The sequence below is a fragment of the Aquarana catesbeiana genome, linkage group LG03, assembly GCF_042186555.1.
Source record: "Aquarana catesbeiana isolate 2022-GZ linkage group LG03, ASM4218655v1, whole genome shotgun sequence".
In the NCBI taxonomy this organism is placed as follows: domain Eukaryota; kingdom Metazoa; phylum Chordata; class Amphibia; order Anura; family Ranidae; genus Aquarana; species Aquarana catesbeiana.
Window position 1 is genome coordinate 554,833,200 of NC_133326.1, and position 18,419 is coordinate 554,851,618.

Genomic DNA, 18,419 nt, shown 5'->3' on the forward strand with positions numbered 1-18,419 from the left:
ACATTGTATAGTGTATGGCCAGCCTTAGTTTTTCCTTTCATACATTTAAAAAAATATCTAAAATTCTGTTTTCTCTTTGTTATTATCGGGTACTGAGTGTAGATTAAGGAGAAAAAAAAATGAATTTAAACAACTTTAGTAACAGGTTGCAACATAACAAAATTTAAAAAAATGAAGGAGATCTGTATAATTTATGAATGCACTGTAATTAGTGTTGGGGTTGGATCAGCAGCAGCTGATCGCCAAAATTGTCCAGCATGTCCCATCAGCATCTGTCAAACGGGGACTGACACACAATGGTCTAAATTCAGCCCCTGCCAAACTGGCTGAGTGTATGGCCATTTTTCAAGTTGGTTTTGCTTATCAAAGCCATTGATCCTCATGTTAGTGCTGACTTGGTGATCACACGGCTCTGAAAACAAAACCAGATGATTTTTCTTCACAAACACATTTCGCCCACGACAACATTTTAGGCTAATGTTGGAAAAACTAGTGGAAGCTCCTCGTCATAATTCCCCATTGGGATTGGGCTGCCAATAGGATCCCTAGAGGGGACAACTACATTATCCAGGGGAACATTGCAGCTGAGCTACAGTTGTCAATGGCCCTTGTTATCCATATATTCCCTGTTAAATATCTAGAGGCAATTCTTTTCTGTGCACTCATCTAACCATTACATGATAACATACCAACTGCTTCTCTTTAATTTCAGCTTTGGGAGAGCTAGTTTCCTCCTGAATCTCTAAAGGGGGTCAGAGAAGGACTGGACTGTACTAGACTACACTTGGCACTGTGCACTCCTGAGATTTGTTTACAGATGACTGGTTCTCTTCGATAATATAAAAGTAAAGAAAGTACCTTTCTTGCCACCAGGCAGTGCAGGCCAAGGGATAAGAGTACCACCAACAGGACAAGTGTCTCCAAGTTCCGTCTGTCCCAGAGGGAATGTAGAAGGGGTATACTGCCCACTTGCCAGTCATAGCACATGGTGATGGGAGCCAGAAGCAGGCAGGCATTGAATGCCAGGATGTAGGAGAAAGTCAGGAACCTGCAAGACAGGAATTGAAGGCCATTATGTGAAACCTTGTAGTTTAGGGTCATGTGACACTTGTGATGAGGCCATTAATCCCAATGTCTTTTGTAAACGGTGTCGAGAAACTCAGCCTATGTGACCTACTGAAAACATTCTAATTATTGAATGTAATGATGTCCTCTGCTTTATCAGTAGAGGTATATTTTATATTCTACCCTTCTCTGAGGTGGTATAGAAGGGTGTCTTATAGCTCTTAAACTTGTAGGAAAAATATACATCCATCCCACAGCTTATTCATTCACCCAATGCCCTATTACAAGTGAATACTGACCAGCCCTCCTGTATAGAGACTGGCAGTATTTGACATATGAAGAGTTGGCGGACTTACATGAAATGCTGCAGACTGCAGCTAAAACTGCTAGTAAACTCTCCATTTGTATTTTAACCTACAGGTAAGCTTATAATAAAGCTTACCTGTGGGTTAAATGAATATCTCCTAAATATGCAGCGTTTAGGAGATATTCTAGTAACCAGCCGTTGGTGACGTCACTGGCGCATGCACTCTGATGGAACAGCATACCCGTGCCATTCCTCTTTTGCCAGCGGAGGCCTGGACTTCTGGCTTCTTGTCTTCTTGGCTTCTTCCCTCTTCTCTTCTCCAGATGTTGACACGACGGTCTCTCCGGCTGGACTGCTCTCTGAGTGCTCCGCTGTGACTTATATAGGCGGAGATCCCGCCCCCTTAGTTCATTTCCTTTGCAAAGCCATCTGAGTAGAAAAGCCTGTGTCCTGCCAGCATGCTCCAAAGAAGGACCCTTGCTCTATATAGGGAAACAGTGGTCTCTCTGCAGAGGTCCAAGATGCCCCCTGCTAAGTCAGAGCTACAACACTTCAATTAGCAGGGGACATCTTGACTTTTCTAGGAGGATTAAATACATATTCGGAAGCTACGCTGTATTTTGTCAGTAAGTCTGTGACAGGTCTTCATTGCCTATTCACACCCAAACATGGCTGAATTCCACTTTGCATTCTTGAGAACTGCTAATACAACCTGCAGAGACAGGACAGAGCTCCTATCCAACTGCCGGAGACAAAGAAACGCTGTGTTGGCCTTGGGCCACGGCTCTTCCACATACCTGGTGAGGATGTAAGGTGAGAAGGAAGCCGGATTGTCTTGCTCTGAGAACAATGGCATAGAGCCTCCCATGATGTGGACGCGGAAACCTAACACCACCATCACCTGCAAGAGAAAAAGGTTCTGATTGGTGGTCAGTGACTCCTGCCAAGCTGAGACTAGGTGTAGCCAGCATATTTACCACTCTTATTGTCTAGACGACAGAGGGATGACAATATGAACCATTGAGTATACATACAGATATATGGTGGGTGCAGCTTGACAGTGTTAAGCCACTCAGAGGAGCCAGGTATTCATAAGTATTTATTTAATAAATAAGGGTTTTTGTTTATAAAAGTTCAAAAGAGAGAGGTAAAAGAGAGAAACTAAAAACAAAAAAAACGGAATTTTCAAGCCAGCCATAAAGGCCCTGAAAGACATACAAAACCATCTATGTCATCAGAAGACAGCTGTACCACCTAAAACCACCAGTACAAGTCTCTTAAAGTGAAACTTTACCCATAACAATTTGATAAAAAATCATGTTCTTTAGCAAGGAACATACATTCTACATTAATAATTCTGCTATCAAAATTAGTGTGTGCTGTAAATTGCCTCAAGCATTGCTCCTGTTCCTGCTTGATGAAGACGGACATTTTGCTGAAGCCCAGAGCCCCTGAACAGAGGTAAATCATAAAGTTGAACTAAACCCATCGATTCAACAGTTTAAAAAAAAACAGATACATTCACTTCGCAGCCAAACGAGTCCTGCCTAGTTCTTGGTTGTAATATGTGGCTATAATATCTAATATCTATATTCAGATTGGAGGAAGCAGTATATGGCAGAAGCACTCAAGCAACTGAGCATCTGCACAGCACGGTAAGATAGTGTATTACTGGATTTTAAACAGTATAGACACTTATTTTGAATGTTGTACATAGCTATACCTGCAATATACCATGGGGTTCTGTCACCTACCCAAATGGGACTCCAGCCCAACAGAAATATTGAATCCAGAATTCTGTGAGCACCTCCTCCAAGTCCACTGGAGCACCCCCAACAATGAAGGACTGAACTGGTCAGATTCTCGTAACTGCTTGCAGTATGGACAAGGACATTGTCATATTAGGATCACCTACAAAACAGCAGCTGAACTCATACCACCAAAACCATCTCACAACCAAAGCCAATAACAAATTAGCCCCTTGTCCAACCAAAACTCTCAACAATGCAGCCTGACAAAATCTCAAATAACAGCCATAATGAAGAATTCCAAAGACAAACATGTCAGAAAATTTAAAAATAAATAACAAACTCATAAAAACTAATTACTTACCAATCAATACAGACAGACTACAAACTGGCCTCATGACTGGAGAAGCTGCAAGACCCTAAATACAGACACACAGACTCTATACAGAGCCTATACAGACTGAAGGCATACCACCGGCAAATACAATCAGGATGGCACAGACAGACCTACAAGCCCAGGAAGAGTAGACCGTGCCAGCAATGTGACCAGGGGGTGTTTTTGGACCACTTCCTGCTATGGTGCCCCATGGAGACCCCATGCTATGGAGACACTTACAGAGATTCTCCACTCTCATTCCAGACTTAAAGGAGAACTACACTGCATTCCCGAAGAGTTGAAGCTGTTATAGCTGCAAAGGGCTGGCCAACTCAATTTTGAACCCTACAAACTAAGACTGGGATGCCACTAAAGTTCATGTGCGTGTAAAGGTAGGCGTCCCAATACTTTTGGCAGTATAGTCTACCTTCCTACCTGTTTAATAATGCTAGCAGCATAAGGATTAAAAATAGTTAATGTTGATTGAGAGAGTGAAGTTCTGCTTTAACTTCTATAGGAGAGGAAAGGAAATTCCACATTCTACTGGGAGCCAAAAGTAAAAATAGCTGCACAATGTGTTACCGCATGTCACAAACTGCGAAGGACACAAACAATTTTTGACCAAATCCCTTACCTGGACTCACTCCCTATCCTCCGTAATCTTACCCTTTAATATAATAGTGTTCCTGGTATCATTCCAATTTAACATTTATATTAGGTAAGTAAGAAAAAGAGATAAATGAGATAGGGATAAGGACGATAGAGAATAAATAAGTGCGGGACTTTTGATTTGAACACAACTGCTGTAGTTACTGGATAGCATTAGCCGTGCACACATTGACTTAGATTTTTGCCTAAAGCTGCTCTTTAAAATTGTAACTCACACATAGACTGGGCTAGTACTGAATATTATCAGAACTCCTGGCATTATAGAAGTGCCCCCCCCCCCCCCCAGGACACATCTTATAATTTGGCTCCAGCTGTCAGGGGCCCCACTCACTCACTGCATACTAAGGCGGAGAATTGGCTGAACACATTCCACTCACATGGCAGGAAACCAGCGCTGCTCTCCTCAGGAAGGGAATGGCCGCAGCCCACAGATCCTTTACAGGGCGCTCCAGAGACGGCAACCTAAAGGTCAGGGAGAGGGAGAGGTGATACAGAAACCCTGCGTACATTGACAGGCGAGGCACGGGAGGACCCGTCACCTCTGAATGGAAATATTATTGTTCGTCAGCTGACCTCTCACTCTGCACAGCATGTATCTTACAACTATTTATTCAAACGCTCCGCTGAGACGTCATAATTGTTTCTGCTAAAAATTACTACCACAGCTTAGTCTCGGTTCACACTAATGCGATGTGGCAAAACGCACAAGATTCTCTGCGTTTCCCTGCATCGCACTCTAAGCAATCACATGGTGTCCGTGCGTTCTGCTGCGGGTGTCAATATTATCTTAACGACATCCCAAAACAGATGGCAAAACACAGTGCCAGAAAAAAAGGGTCCTGCACCATTTAGGTGCGGATGCAATGTATGGCTGAAACGCACCGCACAGACATCGCATGTGATGTGCACAGGGAAGCGGTGCGATTCTTGTGCAAATCGCGCGTTTTCCCACGTACCAGTGTGAACCCACCCTTAAAGTGTATGTAGAACCTAACAATGAACTTCTCTTATTCACTCCCTTTTCTTTAAAAATTACCATTGAAGCATTTGGTTATATCAGTTTGATAAGCGCAAATGAATTTGTGTTGATTATACCAGAAATCTTGTGAACTGATAACTTCCTGTGCTCTCCACCTGTACCAAACTCTTAGCTGGCCATACACAGAATTTCGGCCCAAACGGGTGGTTTTCAGAAAGATCGTTCGACATTTGGGCAGTTAGGGGACTCAACTTTACCCAGCTAATATCGATGGATCCGAAGCAAAAACGTTTACCTTTTCAACCAATGTGTATATGTGTATGTTATATTCAAAACTAAAAAAATCATCTGCCTTATATTGTGCATGTCCTTGCAATATAGGTAAACTGGAATTATATAATGTTGTTATTGTTATTGACCGATCACTTTCGATCATGGAAACTATTTTATTCTATCAGTTAGTCGACAAGTTGCTATTGAGCGATGAATAGTCATTTGCACTGCAAATCACCAAAATTCTATATGTGTATGGCCAGCTTTACATTGTTTTCATTTTTTTCTATGGACTATAGGAGGGGGTCTCCAAACTTTCTAAGGAAAGGGCCAGTTTACTGTCCTTCAGACTTTAGGGGGGCTGGACTGTGCCCAGTAGAAGTAAATAATGCCCGATCATTGGTTTTAGGAGGAGTCAATAGGTGGAATAGTGCCGTATTTTAGTTGTCAGTGGAAGGAATTCTACCCCATCATTGGTGTCAGTGGAAGAAATAGTGCCCCATTGTTGGTGTCAGTGGCAGAAATTATGTCCCATTGTTGGTGTCAGTGGAAGGAATTATGCCCCATTGTTGGTGTCAGTGGAAGGAATTATGCCCCATCATTGAGGTCAGTGGCAGGAATAATGCCTCCAGGGCTGGATAAAGGCAATCTGGCCCAGGGATACAGTTTGAAGACCACTGGACTATAGAATACCTTCTACTGCTGGTTATACGGGTATCAATCCAGTCATTTGAGGAAACAGTTGCATTGATATGGTTGGTCTTACATTTAATTGACTGTTTTTCACTATCATTTCAACCATTGTTACCAATTTGGTGGGATGGAATCAAACAAGCATTTGGTTAACTTGAATTCTCAAAGCGCCCATTCAGATATAACCCATATTAATACACATTATGGGGGTTATTTACTAAAGGCAAATCCACTTTGCACTACAAGTGCACTTGGAAGTGCAGTCGCTGTAGATCCAAGGGGGACATGCAAGGAAAATTAAAAAAACAGCATTTTAGCTTGCACATGATTGCATGATAAAATCAGCAGAGCTTCCCCTCATTTCAGATCCAACCCTCAGATTTACAGCGAGTGCACTTGTAGTGCAAAGTGGATTTGCCTTTTGTAAATAACCCCCTATGTCATGCATTAATGCAGCCCATACCTGTACCACAATGCAGTAAAAATCGGACAATTTTTTTGCAACGCAGTGCACCACAAAGTATGTTACTAGGCACTGTGGTGCCCTGCAGCACAAGTGAGTTTGCTTAGTGTTTTGATGTGCCATTTAAATAGCACCACAATGCACCAAATCATGGTACATGCACATGTTTCGCCATGCATTACCACAGTGTATGAATGTGAATGTCCCAATTGTTTCCAAACCAAATGTATGGTATACAAAGCAATCTGAAACAACTGGGGCAAGGGATATGATGGCTTTGCATATTGTTCAATAAACGTCATTAAAAGTGATGCTACACGATTTTTAATAGAATGCTCAATCATCTCAGACACTCTGGGGGTTATTTATGAAAGGCAAATCCACTTTGCACTACAAGTGAAAAGTGCACTTGAAATTGCACTGAAAGTGCACTTGGAAGTGCAGTCGCTGTAGATCCGAAGGGGACATGGAAGGAAAATAAAAAACATAATTTTAGCTTGCACATGATTGGATGATAAAATCAGTAGAACTTCCCCTCATTTTAGATCTACCCCTCAGATTTACAGCAACTGCACTTCCAAATGCACTTTCAGTGCAATTTCAAGTGCACTTTGCACTTGTAGTTTGCACTGGTAGTGCAAAGTGGATTTGCCTTTCGTAAATAACCCCCTCTGTTTATTAAAATGAGTGACTGTGTGTATGGTCGGCACAAAGTCTCAACACACGTGTACCGAGATAAACACACATGCTGCACTAACCTCTTCCTGAAAATGCTAAGTGCCTGGTTGCCATGCTGATCCTTTGGCTTCAATACTATACTATGATGCCTTGTCAGTCAATGACCCAGAGCAAGCAGGCAACAACGGAATTCAGAATACCTGATCCGCATGTGTTGAAGCCTGATAAGCAAAACTGCCAGGTAAGTACAGTTTCAGAAGGAGGTAGCGTTGGCAGCTCCACATATTTCAGGAATGGCTCAGTTGAAGAATGACAATATTATTGAACTGGGTTGAATCTGGTAGAGCTAGAGGTCAGAAAACTAAGGTGCAGAAATAAATGCTGAACAAACCTGTTCATCCTTCGCCGGCACAGAACCTGGAGGTCATACACTAAACACACGCCAAACACTGTAATTCCTGTCTCCTTCACCAGCATGGCACAGGTACCCAGTAGTAGACTGAGCAGTAGGAGGAGAGGTGATCTTGTACCAGGAAAATGATCTGCGACCACTTCCGTCTCCACACTCCTGGAACAACAAGATGTACATGGCAGATGCATACAAGATTCAGTCCTGAATACAATGATCCGATACGAGGGGGCTGCATCCCATGGTGGTAACCACTCATCTATTACCATTCTTAATGTGAATTCTGATTGTATTAGCAACAGGTAACCTTGGATAAGAACACTGCCCTTCTCCTCATGCGTTATTGGCTGACCCAAATGAGGTTCAATCCGAGAATAGATCTGTTTTCTCCTTTTTCCCCTTTTGCTTCTGTTGCAATGGGGTCGATTTACTAAAACTGGAGAGTGCAAAATCTGGTGCAGCTGTGCATGGTAGACAATCAGCTACTAACTTCAAGTGATTGTAAATGATCACCTTGTAAAACAACCCATTCAGTTTAAACTAGAAATGAAAGACAAAACATTTTTTGTATTGATATAAAAATACATTATAAATACCTTTTTTCCCTTATTTATAAGTGATCACATTCCCTCTGTTCTCAGCTGCATAAGAGCTGGGGAAGGAGAAGCAGCAGCATACTGAGCGTCCCAGTAAATGGCTATTCAGCGGGGCGTGTCAGGCAAGGGTGGCTCATCCATTAAGGGCGCATGGGCGCCGCCCCCTCTATCCACGCCACCCCCTATATGGATACTGGATAGATTTATGCATAGCATGAATCTATCCACGGCCGCCGCGGCCATCCCCTATTCATGCGTCCGGCCCCTTTCAGGACGCCGGGTGCATGAATTACAGAGGCTGGGGTGTTTTTTTTTTTTTAAGCACCTGACTAGAGCCATAGGCTCTAATAGGCTTCAAAATAGGGTGGGCTCGGAGTGCAGAGCATTGCAAATCAATATTCGCTTTTCCAACACTGAATCGCCTCTACGCCAATCAGGTGGTGCGGGTCGGATACCTGTTTCCTGATTGGCTGAAAGGTCAGGTGATCCTATTGGATGCCTAGGAGGAGGGGAGGAGGCGCACGGCGGAAGCCGCCATGATCTCAGAAGAGAAGAGGACACATGAGATGCTGCCAGATGCCCACCACAGCCTGATCACCTGCCCGATGTGCTTGCCAATCCCGCCGATGTGTGCCTGCAGATCTCCAATGCTGTGTGCCAGCCATTTCTTGATGCTGTGTGCCCGCCGTTTCCCGATGCTGTGTGCCCGCCGATCCCCGCTGCAGATGGCGTAAGTGGGGGGGGGGGTAGTTGTTTGCCACCCCCTCCAAAACAAAAAACCACCAGCCACCACTGGTGTCAGGATAAGTCTGATCATTGGAGGAGAGCACACCAAGTTCCCAGCATAGCTAGAGAACTGACACGGTGTGTTCTCCTGCTTAGTGTTGTCAGCTTTTAATAGGAGCCAGAAAACCCGGAGGAAATGGCGAGGCAACATGTCATCCCCACAGCGCTGACCAGGTTGGGCTGCGGAAGCTTCGTTCTAAGGTAAGTATTTCATAATGTGCTAGTATGTGATGCATACTAGCACATTATGCTATTGTCTTGCAGGTTTTTGGGGTTTTTTTTCTTCTTCAGCAGTTTACTACCACTTTAAGCTTTGACAAAAAATAAAAACAAAAAAAAAGAAACTTGAAGCTGATTGCTTTCTGTGCACAGCTGCACCAGATTTTGCACTCTTCAGTTTTAGTAAATCAACCCCAATGTATCATTGGCAACATGTAAGCTGAAGAAAGACAAGGTGCGTCAATGTAAGTGCAGTATCAAAAAACTTGATTTTAATATAAATGGTAAAAACAGCGGCCAAATGGCTACTCACAATGGCTCAGTAAAATCATGGACCATCTACTTTGTCAATCAATGGACCATCTACTTTGCTTTTATGTGCCTGATTTTACTGAACCATTGTGAGTAGCCATTTGGCCGTTGTTTTTACCATTTATATTAAAATCAAGTTTTTTGATACTGCACTTAGATTGGCGCACCTTGTCTTTCTTCACTATTGTCTTTCAGAGTTCTGCTTCAACTCCCAAGGGAGCTGCCGCTGGTGCTCAGTATCATCTTTATTTGACTTTTTCAGACTTTTACATTTGGGACTCTTTAGCCATATTGCACATGCATTTTGCATCATTTTTATTTGGGACTTGACATTAATGCTCATTTTCATTGTGAATTTGAATATATTTAATTTGGGTGTTGTTTTTTCTTTGCATGTTTTGGTGACATCTTGCGCCATTTTCTCCTTTTTCAACATGTAAGCTGAGACAAGGGCAATCCCCTTTTCCTCAGAAGGTATTGGGACCTCTATGTCATTCACTTAATAGCAATTGAGTCCATGAATAGGGCTTTGTTCTTCCCTTTTGCTTCTGTTACAATGTATTATTGGCAACATGTAAGCTGTCTTATGAAATATACCCAGGTTCACATAGAAGACATACCTTACATATGAGAGAAATGCCAAGAGGAACAGCAGACAAGCTAAGACATCCGCTCTGCCCACAATGCCCGCTACCTGCGTGGGAACCAGAAAAAATGCCGATCAGAGGCGTATGTGAATTCAGTGTTTCTTTAATTTATACTCATTGTCAGAACTGTAACCTGAGAGGAAGTCATTGTTCTCTGTACATTGTACTGGCTGCATTCAGAGTTGCTCAGCTGTCAGAACAGGGATTTGGTGTTGAGTTCTCTCCTTTTTCTTCTACTCCTACTACCTTGTTACAGTGTAACATTGGCAATATGTACCCTGAGACAACAGCGTTCCCCCCTGCCCTCACACACTAATGTCTGCGCCATTCCCTTATCAGTTTTCCTACAACTGGCCTGTGTTCTCCTGCCTCCTGCTTTGTGCTTCTGTTACAATGTAGTATTTGCCTTCAACCAGGGGGTTAAAGGAAAAAAAAAAAAAAAAGAAGAAAAAGGTAATTTCCCCATCCACATCAAGAATCCTTCCTGCTGAGTTATTGTATTCTGACAATGGAGAGCTTTCCCCACCTTTAGAATACACTGATCAGTGCAGCTGACTATAGCTGGTGGCACTGATCGTTCGGAACAAACCCAACAGGCTTGCTGTAGTCAATTGGTAGATCAACTTCTGTACAACCAGCCTACTCATAAATGGATTGAATTTTACACTGCTGCTGCTAAACGCTCGTTCAGTTGGACGCTTTTTTCAACTACCTCTGAACTCATTCAAAGTTATCTTATGTGACCATGTACATAGTTTTGTTTACAGTCGTTTTTAGGCAGTTGCATTTAACAGCCTTTCTTTGAAAGCAAAAAAATGAGTTCAGACGCTAAAGATTTCCACGTTTCAGACGCCAAACGCGGCTAAACGTAGTTAAACGCGACTAAACGCGTTTTCGTTTATAAGCGCTTTTAAATGTACCCAATTTTTTGGACATTAAAAAACTAAAAAATGATGGAAAACGATGAGAAAACATAAAAAAAAAGTTTAAAAACTGGTAATTACTTGCAATGATTCATAGACCATATATAGCCCTTGATCCAATCCAATACACCACTAGCAATGTTGTTTTACAAAGTATAATTGTCATTGACCCATATGTTGTTAGATATGAAAAAGATGACCCCACCATTGAGCCTGACCACCGACGTGATCAAACATGGTTTCATTAAATTTGATAGTCACCAACAGACACGTTCCTCTGGTGGCACACTCTTCCTCATGTTTGTGTCCAAGCATGTCAGACTGGGCCAAACTTTTTCTAGTAGAATGTCAAATGAGGCAATAGACATGCATGTAAAATTAAAAAAATTATCGGGGTAGGTACGCAGCTGTACCTACATGTTGGTAAAATATCCTACTGACATGCGCTGCGCGATCAATGGATGGGTCCAGTAGCGACGACTCTGGTCCTCGCACATAATTTTCTGCGTCTTTCTAGCCTCATCAAGAGCAACGTCAGGAGCATTTCCTCATATATGCTGATTATGGGATCCATTGTAAAAATAAAGCACAGAAATGGGGACAAATACAAGGACACTGCTGCTCTCACTGCTGCTGCTACTCACTCTGGTCTTACAAAATGGCTGAAATAGTTAAATAAAGCCTTTTTTTGAGCTTGGGGAGGGTCTTATGATATTATCCTTACTAAACGCTTCTAGATGCAAGCGCGGCGAAACGCGGCATGCAAACGCGGCTAAATGGGCGTTTCTAAACACTGGTTTCAAGCTTTCAAAAAAAACTTTCAGAGGACTTTGCCTCAGCGCCCCGTGTACATGGAGCCTTATGCCGTGTATACACGAGCGGAATGTCCGACAGAAAAGGTCAGACGGGAGCTTTTCATCGTATATTCCGATCGTGTGTATGCCCCATCAGACTTTTTACGTTGAAAATTCTGATGGACCTAGAAAGAGAACATGTTCTAAATTTTTCCAACAGAACCAATTCCTGTCGGGAAAACCTCTCGTCTGTATGCTGTTCCGACGGACCAAAAACGACGCATGCTTTGAAGCAAGTACGAAACGGAAGCTATTGGCTACTGGAACTTCCTATTTCTAGTCCTGTCGTATGTGTTGTACGTCACCGCATTCTGGACGGTCAGAATTTGGTGTGACCGTGAGTAGGCAAGACAGCTTGAGCGCAATTCTGTCAGAACTCCGTTGGAAAAACCTTCAGAGTTTATTCAGACGGGAAAACCGGTCGTGTGTACAGGGCATGAGACTTGTTAGTGCTTGAGTCTTAGAATTGATGTTCTTCATCTTATGCCATTATGCAGGGGTCTTCAAAGCCTCTGAATCTGCACTGGCACGTTTTTTATTTTGTACATTTATTGCTCTCCATTTGGACATTTTCACCTAGGGGTGTACTCACTTTTGTTGCCAGTGGTTTAGACATTAATGGATGTGTGTTGAATTATTTTGAGAGGACAGCAAATTTTCACTGTTTTACAAGCTGTACACTCACTACTTCAGTGTTGTCACATGAAAAGATATAATAAAATATTTACAGAAATGTGAGGGGGTGTACTGACTTTTGTGAGATACTGTATATTGCTATATGTTATACCAAAATAATTTATTATCTATTTATCTATTTACTGTGAAATTACTGGTTTGAAGTTATAATGTCAAACTTCAGTAATTTATCCATTAAGCCACCTGCTTGAGTACAGTTTTTGAAAATATAGTAAATTACCTTAAAAACAATATATTATTGTATTATTTGTATATTACTTAGTTACGGTAATTAACCACTTGCCACCCAGGCCAATTCTGACACTTCTCTCCTACATGTAAAAATCATCATTTTTTTGCTACACAATTACTCAGAACCCCCAAACTTTACATCTTAAAGGGACAGCGTATGTAAATATTTTTGTTAAAAGGGTAGAACTAGTAGAACTGCAATTGCCTACATAATGATAATCTAATACGTAACTTGTGAATATGTAACCTGAGTGTATCTGGCTCTGATACTAGCCAGTGTCTCACCAGCCATTGACCTCACCGCACATCCCTGTAGCACAGTAATGCTTATATTGTTTTGTTGGACACCAAGCCCTACTCCATAGAAGCCATGGTTTCCATACACTGCACTGATGATTTTCAAAAAGCCTGAGACAACTGGATACAGTTTGGAATAAATGGCTCTTTAATACCGGGCTACAGGATATTTGCACTATACACTAGTGGTTCTGAATGTGCATCTGGCCAATAAGGTTAAAAGGAATAATTTACGTGGCTCCACCCAATATCCTGAAACGAGGAATACTTCTCCTGTTTGTGGAATATTTGCTAGAATGAGACATTGGAATACCTCATTGGCAACATGTAATCTATTAAAGGTATATAAAATAGGGAATAGATGGCACTGCCTATTTTATATGCCCTATTTTATATACCTTTAATTTCTTGGTGCTCCATTGGGGGATCCCAGGGAAGGCTGCAGCCTAGCCTACACTTGAGCGCGGATTCTAATACATATATAACATGTAATCTATGACAAGAAGATTCCCCTTCTCCTCCCACAATATTGGCTGATCTTTGCGTCATTCACCTGTCAGTGATCATGTCCTAGAACTGTATTCTAACTCCTCCCCTTTTCCTCTTGTGCTCCTGTTACAATGTATCATGTAACCTATTTTCCTTACTCTGTGGATGCAATGTCAGGCGAGAGCGGTCAATTGTCAGGCCCAAACATTGTCACATGGAATAAGGAAGCAGGTCCTTAGGCCTCTTTCACACTAACGATCCATATGTCCGTTTTTCATCCTTCCGTTTTCGGATGAAAAACGGACATACATGAATCTCTATGGAGCGTCGAATGTCAGCGGTGACATGTCTGCTGACATCCGACCCGCTCCGATCCGAAAAGTGTAACGGAGGAAAAACCTACTTTTCCATCCGTTATCGGATCGGGTGACGACGGACACTACGGTCCGTCATCATCCGATCCCCCCATAGGGGAGAGCGGCGCTCTGACAGGTCCGTCGCTGCACAGTGTGCAGCGATGCACCTGTCATCTTCCTGCTCAGCGGGGATCGGCGGAGTGATCCCCGCTGAGCAAGCGGATATTCACGGGGCGGATCATCACTGATCCGCCCCGTGAGAAAGAGCCCTTAGCCCTGTGTAAGCTCTGACATTGACTTGGAGCTTATACATGGATTCTATTCGGGACTTCAAAGGACAAATACACTGGTGAGGGAGCCTAGCAAAGTTGATCAATCTGTGGGGTGAGCTACAAGGAGAACCTGCCACTTTGCCTAAAATCAGCAAAATGACAGGTTCCCTTTAAGGCAATTATTTGCTACGGAACAACAAATGAAACATCTATATAAATGACTCTTACCGCCTCTGTGTGAACCGGGTGCACAGCGAATAGGAGTGCAGTGCCCAATGCCGGTCTGAGGTCTTCAAATACAGTCCGACTGCACACATAACAGAGCAAGGCGCTGACCAGACAGTGTAATACCACATTCACCATATGGAAATAGAAGGGATCCAGACCCCACAAATATACATTCATTCTGCAACAGAAGAAAATAAAAAATGTTAAAATGTATCTAAACCCACAAATAAAACTATAATATATTGCAGCTTACCAGTCCTTTCATGTGGTGGCTGCATTCATTTCCTTTTTTTTTCAAGCTAAACACATTTACTGCAAGTACAGTAAATACCTGTTGATCCTGCCTGAACTCCAGTGTGTTTGTAATTTCCTGTGGTGTGGACTGAACTGAAACGTGTAATAATGTGATTAGCCTTCCCAGCTATCTTCTTTAAATTACAGAGCATCTCCCACCTACTGTATGTTATGGAGGGGAAGAGGGGAGCGAATGAAGTCCAAATCATTAGCAACAAAGGCGATTACATTACTTCTTCATGGATATCGTACATTTAGTGAGCGTTGTCACTTAGGACAGGAAATGTGTTACTCACAGGATCACAGGTGAGAATGAAAATGAAGGCCTTAAAAAAGAAAATGAATGCAGCCATCACACTGGTAAGCTGCAATATAGGACATTTTCATTTTTTTGGTTTAGATAACCTTTACATTTGAGATATAAAAACATAATATGTATATATATTGTGTGTGTGTCTGTGTAAATCCAGGAAGGAAAAAGGCAGCAGCTTCAGCTGCCCACAGTTAATATGGCTGCAGCCAGATTTACTGGATGGAGATTTCTGCAGCATATTTGGCAAGTACAGAATCACAGTATATATAAAATAATATGCAAAGTGGTTGGAGGTAAGCTTCAGAATGGCAAAGATGTTTTTATTACAAAATTATGTGAGCAGACTGCAGTTCCCCTGTTGGATAGAGAAAGGAAGAGTTACAAACTGTCCGGTTTATATTATGCAATTTGTGCCCTGTTAAGGAAAGTTTTCTTTAGTTCCTGTTACAGAGATGCAACATGAAGCAAGAGAAAATCCTTACATAGTGACAGCTGTTACCGGAATTGGTGTCCTATGGGGAGATTTCCCCCCGTCTCCTGTTTTGGTGACTAAATATGCTTTCACACGGCTCCATTGAAAAAATGCTTTAAAACGCATATGTGGTTTTGATGTGTTTCTGATGTGTCCAGTGCATTTCCGTTGCGTTTTCAGGCTGGCATACATGTGACTGAAAAAAATCGCACCAAATTGCAACTGCAGTGCATTTTTGATGCCTTTTTTACATGTTACTGATGTATTTTCCATTCAATTCATTGGTGAGCTGGGCTTTTGATGCAGTTTTGAAAAGCACACCTAAGATGCAGCATGCAGGACTTTTCAAAACGTACCTTGCCCTCAGCACAGTGATGTGAAAAGTCCCAAAGGATTTAACCACTTGCTGACCGGGCCTTTTGCTGACATTTGTTGCTTACAAGTTAAAATCAGTATTTTTTTCTAGAGAATTACTTAGAAACCCCAAACATTATCTATACCGTATTTATCAGCGTATAACACGCACTTTTTTCCCCTGAAAATTGGGGGCAAATCAGGGGTGCATGTTATACACTGACAGCGTACCTCGGAGGGGGACGATCGCTGCCGGAATTCACCGAGCCGTCATCTCCTCTCCACTCGGCTCTCATTTCACACACACATTCCCGCCTCTGCCACCGGCATTGGACCAGTGTTCTGCCTATCACAGGAGCTGGTCCAATGCCGAATGGGCATTGATCAGGCTGCAGATGGACATTGATGGGCACTGACCCTTAATTTGCTTCAAAGTTGTTTATTTAAAAAATATGTTTTTTTCCTGAAACTTCCCTCTTAAAATTAGGGTGCGTGTTATACGCCGATAAATACGGTATATATAAATATATATATATATTTTTTTTTTTTTTTTTTTACAGAGACCCTATAGAATAAAATGGCGGTTGTTAAAAATGTCACACGGTTTTAGCACAGCAGTTTTTGAATGCAATTTTAAAAATACATTTTAATGAATTAAAAAGAACCAAAACATAATATGTACTGCAATATTTTTGTATAATGTGAAAGCTGATGTTACGCCGAGTAAATAGATATTTAACATGTCATGCTTTAAAATTGCATGCGCTCATGGAATGGCGCCAAACTACAGTACTTAAACATCTCCATAGGCGATGCTTTACAAATTTGTACAGGTTACCAGTTTAGAGTTACAGAGGAGCTCTAGTGCTAGAATTATTGCTCTCGCTCAGAGGTTCACGGGGATGCCTCACATGTGTGGTGCAAACACTGTATACATATGTGGACGTGACCTACATATGGGTTCACTACTTCACTCGAACACGCGGAGACGGGGGCGCTTTGGATTACATTTATTTATTTTTATTTTTACACTGTCCCTTAAAAAAAAAAAAATGTGATCACTTTTAATATTTTGAATATCCCATCACTTTTTGTCTCCAATCACCAGGACATATAGAGAGGGTGAACCAACCCAGCTGGGACACAGACAGTGATAACAACCTGGCAGGAGTTCTAATCCTTTCCTATTGTGTCCTAATGAATAAAGCCAGAAGAAGGGATTCTAAGGCATTACAAAAGCTTTCATCAATTAAAGGTAGAACTATACTTAAAGTGTATGTTACCCCAACATTTAATTTTCTGATATGTGCCTGTTGTACCATGTACAGTACTGTACAAAGGTTTTAGGCAGGTGTGAAGAAATGCTGTAAAGTAAGAATGCTTTCGAAAAAATATATTTTATTTAATTTTTTTTATCAAGCTACAAAATGCAAAGAGAGCGAACAGAAGAAAAATCGAAATCAAATTAATATTTGGTGTGACTAACCTTTGGCTTCAAACCAGCCTCAATTCAAATTCCGCATACAGACGATTGGAATTTCCGACAACCAAACCGTGGATTTATTTACGACGGGTGTTGGTTGAAACTTGTCTTGCATACACACGGTCACACAAATATTGTCGGAAATTCCGAACGTCAAGAACGCGGTGACGTACAAGACGGGACTAGAAAAAGGAAGTTCAATAGCCAGTGCGGCTCTTCTGCTTGTTTCCGCGTTTGGAATTGTGTACACACGATCGGAATTTACGACAACGGAATTTGTTGTCGGAAAATTTGAGAACCAGCTCTCAAATTTTGGTGGTCGGAAATTCCGACAAAAAATGTCCGATGGAGCCTACACACGGTTGGAGTTTCCGACAACTAGCTCACATTGAACATTTGTTGTCGGAAATTCTGATCGTGTGTATGCAGCATTACACTTCCACACTTTGTACACTTGCGCAAAGTCAGGGATTTTATAGGATTAGAGTCAGGTGTATGATTAACCAATTACACCAAGCAGGTACTAATGATCATCAATGTCATATGTAGGTTGAAACACAGTCATTAACAGAAACAACTGTGTAGGAGGCTTAAAACTGGGTGGGGAACAGCCAAACTCTGCTACTAAGGTGAGTTTGTGGAAGACAGAATTATGTCACAGGTAATACACCATGGCAAGACAAGGGACAGCAACCAGACACAAGTTCTAAGCAGACTGGGGTTTCAAGATGTGTTGTTCAAGCTCTTTTGAAGAAACACAAAGAAAAGGGCAACACTGAGGACCGTAGGCGCAGTGGTCAGCCAAGTAAATGTAATGCAGCAGATAAAAGACATATGCTTACTTCCCTTCAACATTAGATGATGTCCAGCAGTACCATCAGCACAGAACTGGCCAAAGCCAGTGGGATCCAGGTACACGCATCTACTATCTTGAGAA

At 42.0% G+C, this 18,419-nt stretch overlaps 1 protein-coding gene across 1 annotated transcript in view; it reads right to left on the reverse strand.

The window, feature by feature from the left end:
* TMTC1 (transmembrane O-mannosyltransferase targeting cadherins 1) overlaps positions 1 to 18,419 on the reverse strand; it is a 118,125-nt gene that overhangs the window by 60,923 nt on the left and 38,783 nt on the right. Inside the window, exons 3-8 of the mRNA XM_073621694.1 lie at positions 14,567 to 14,744; positions 10,194 to 10,267; positions 7,643 to 7,819; positions 4,543 to 4,627; positions 2,170 to 2,273; positions 859 to 1,048 (exon numbers count right to left, since the gene is read on the reverse strand). Of these exons, the coding sequence (XP_073477795.1) occupies positions 859 to 1,048; positions 2,170 to 2,273; positions 4,543 to 4,627; positions 7,643 to 7,819; positions 10,194 to 10,267; positions 14,567 to 14,744 (808 nt within the window). The remainder of the gene's footprint in view (positions 1 to 858; positions 1,049 to 2,169; positions 2,274 to 4,542; positions 4,628 to 7,642; positions 7,820 to 10,193; positions 10,268 to 14,566; positions 14,745 to 18,419) is intronic.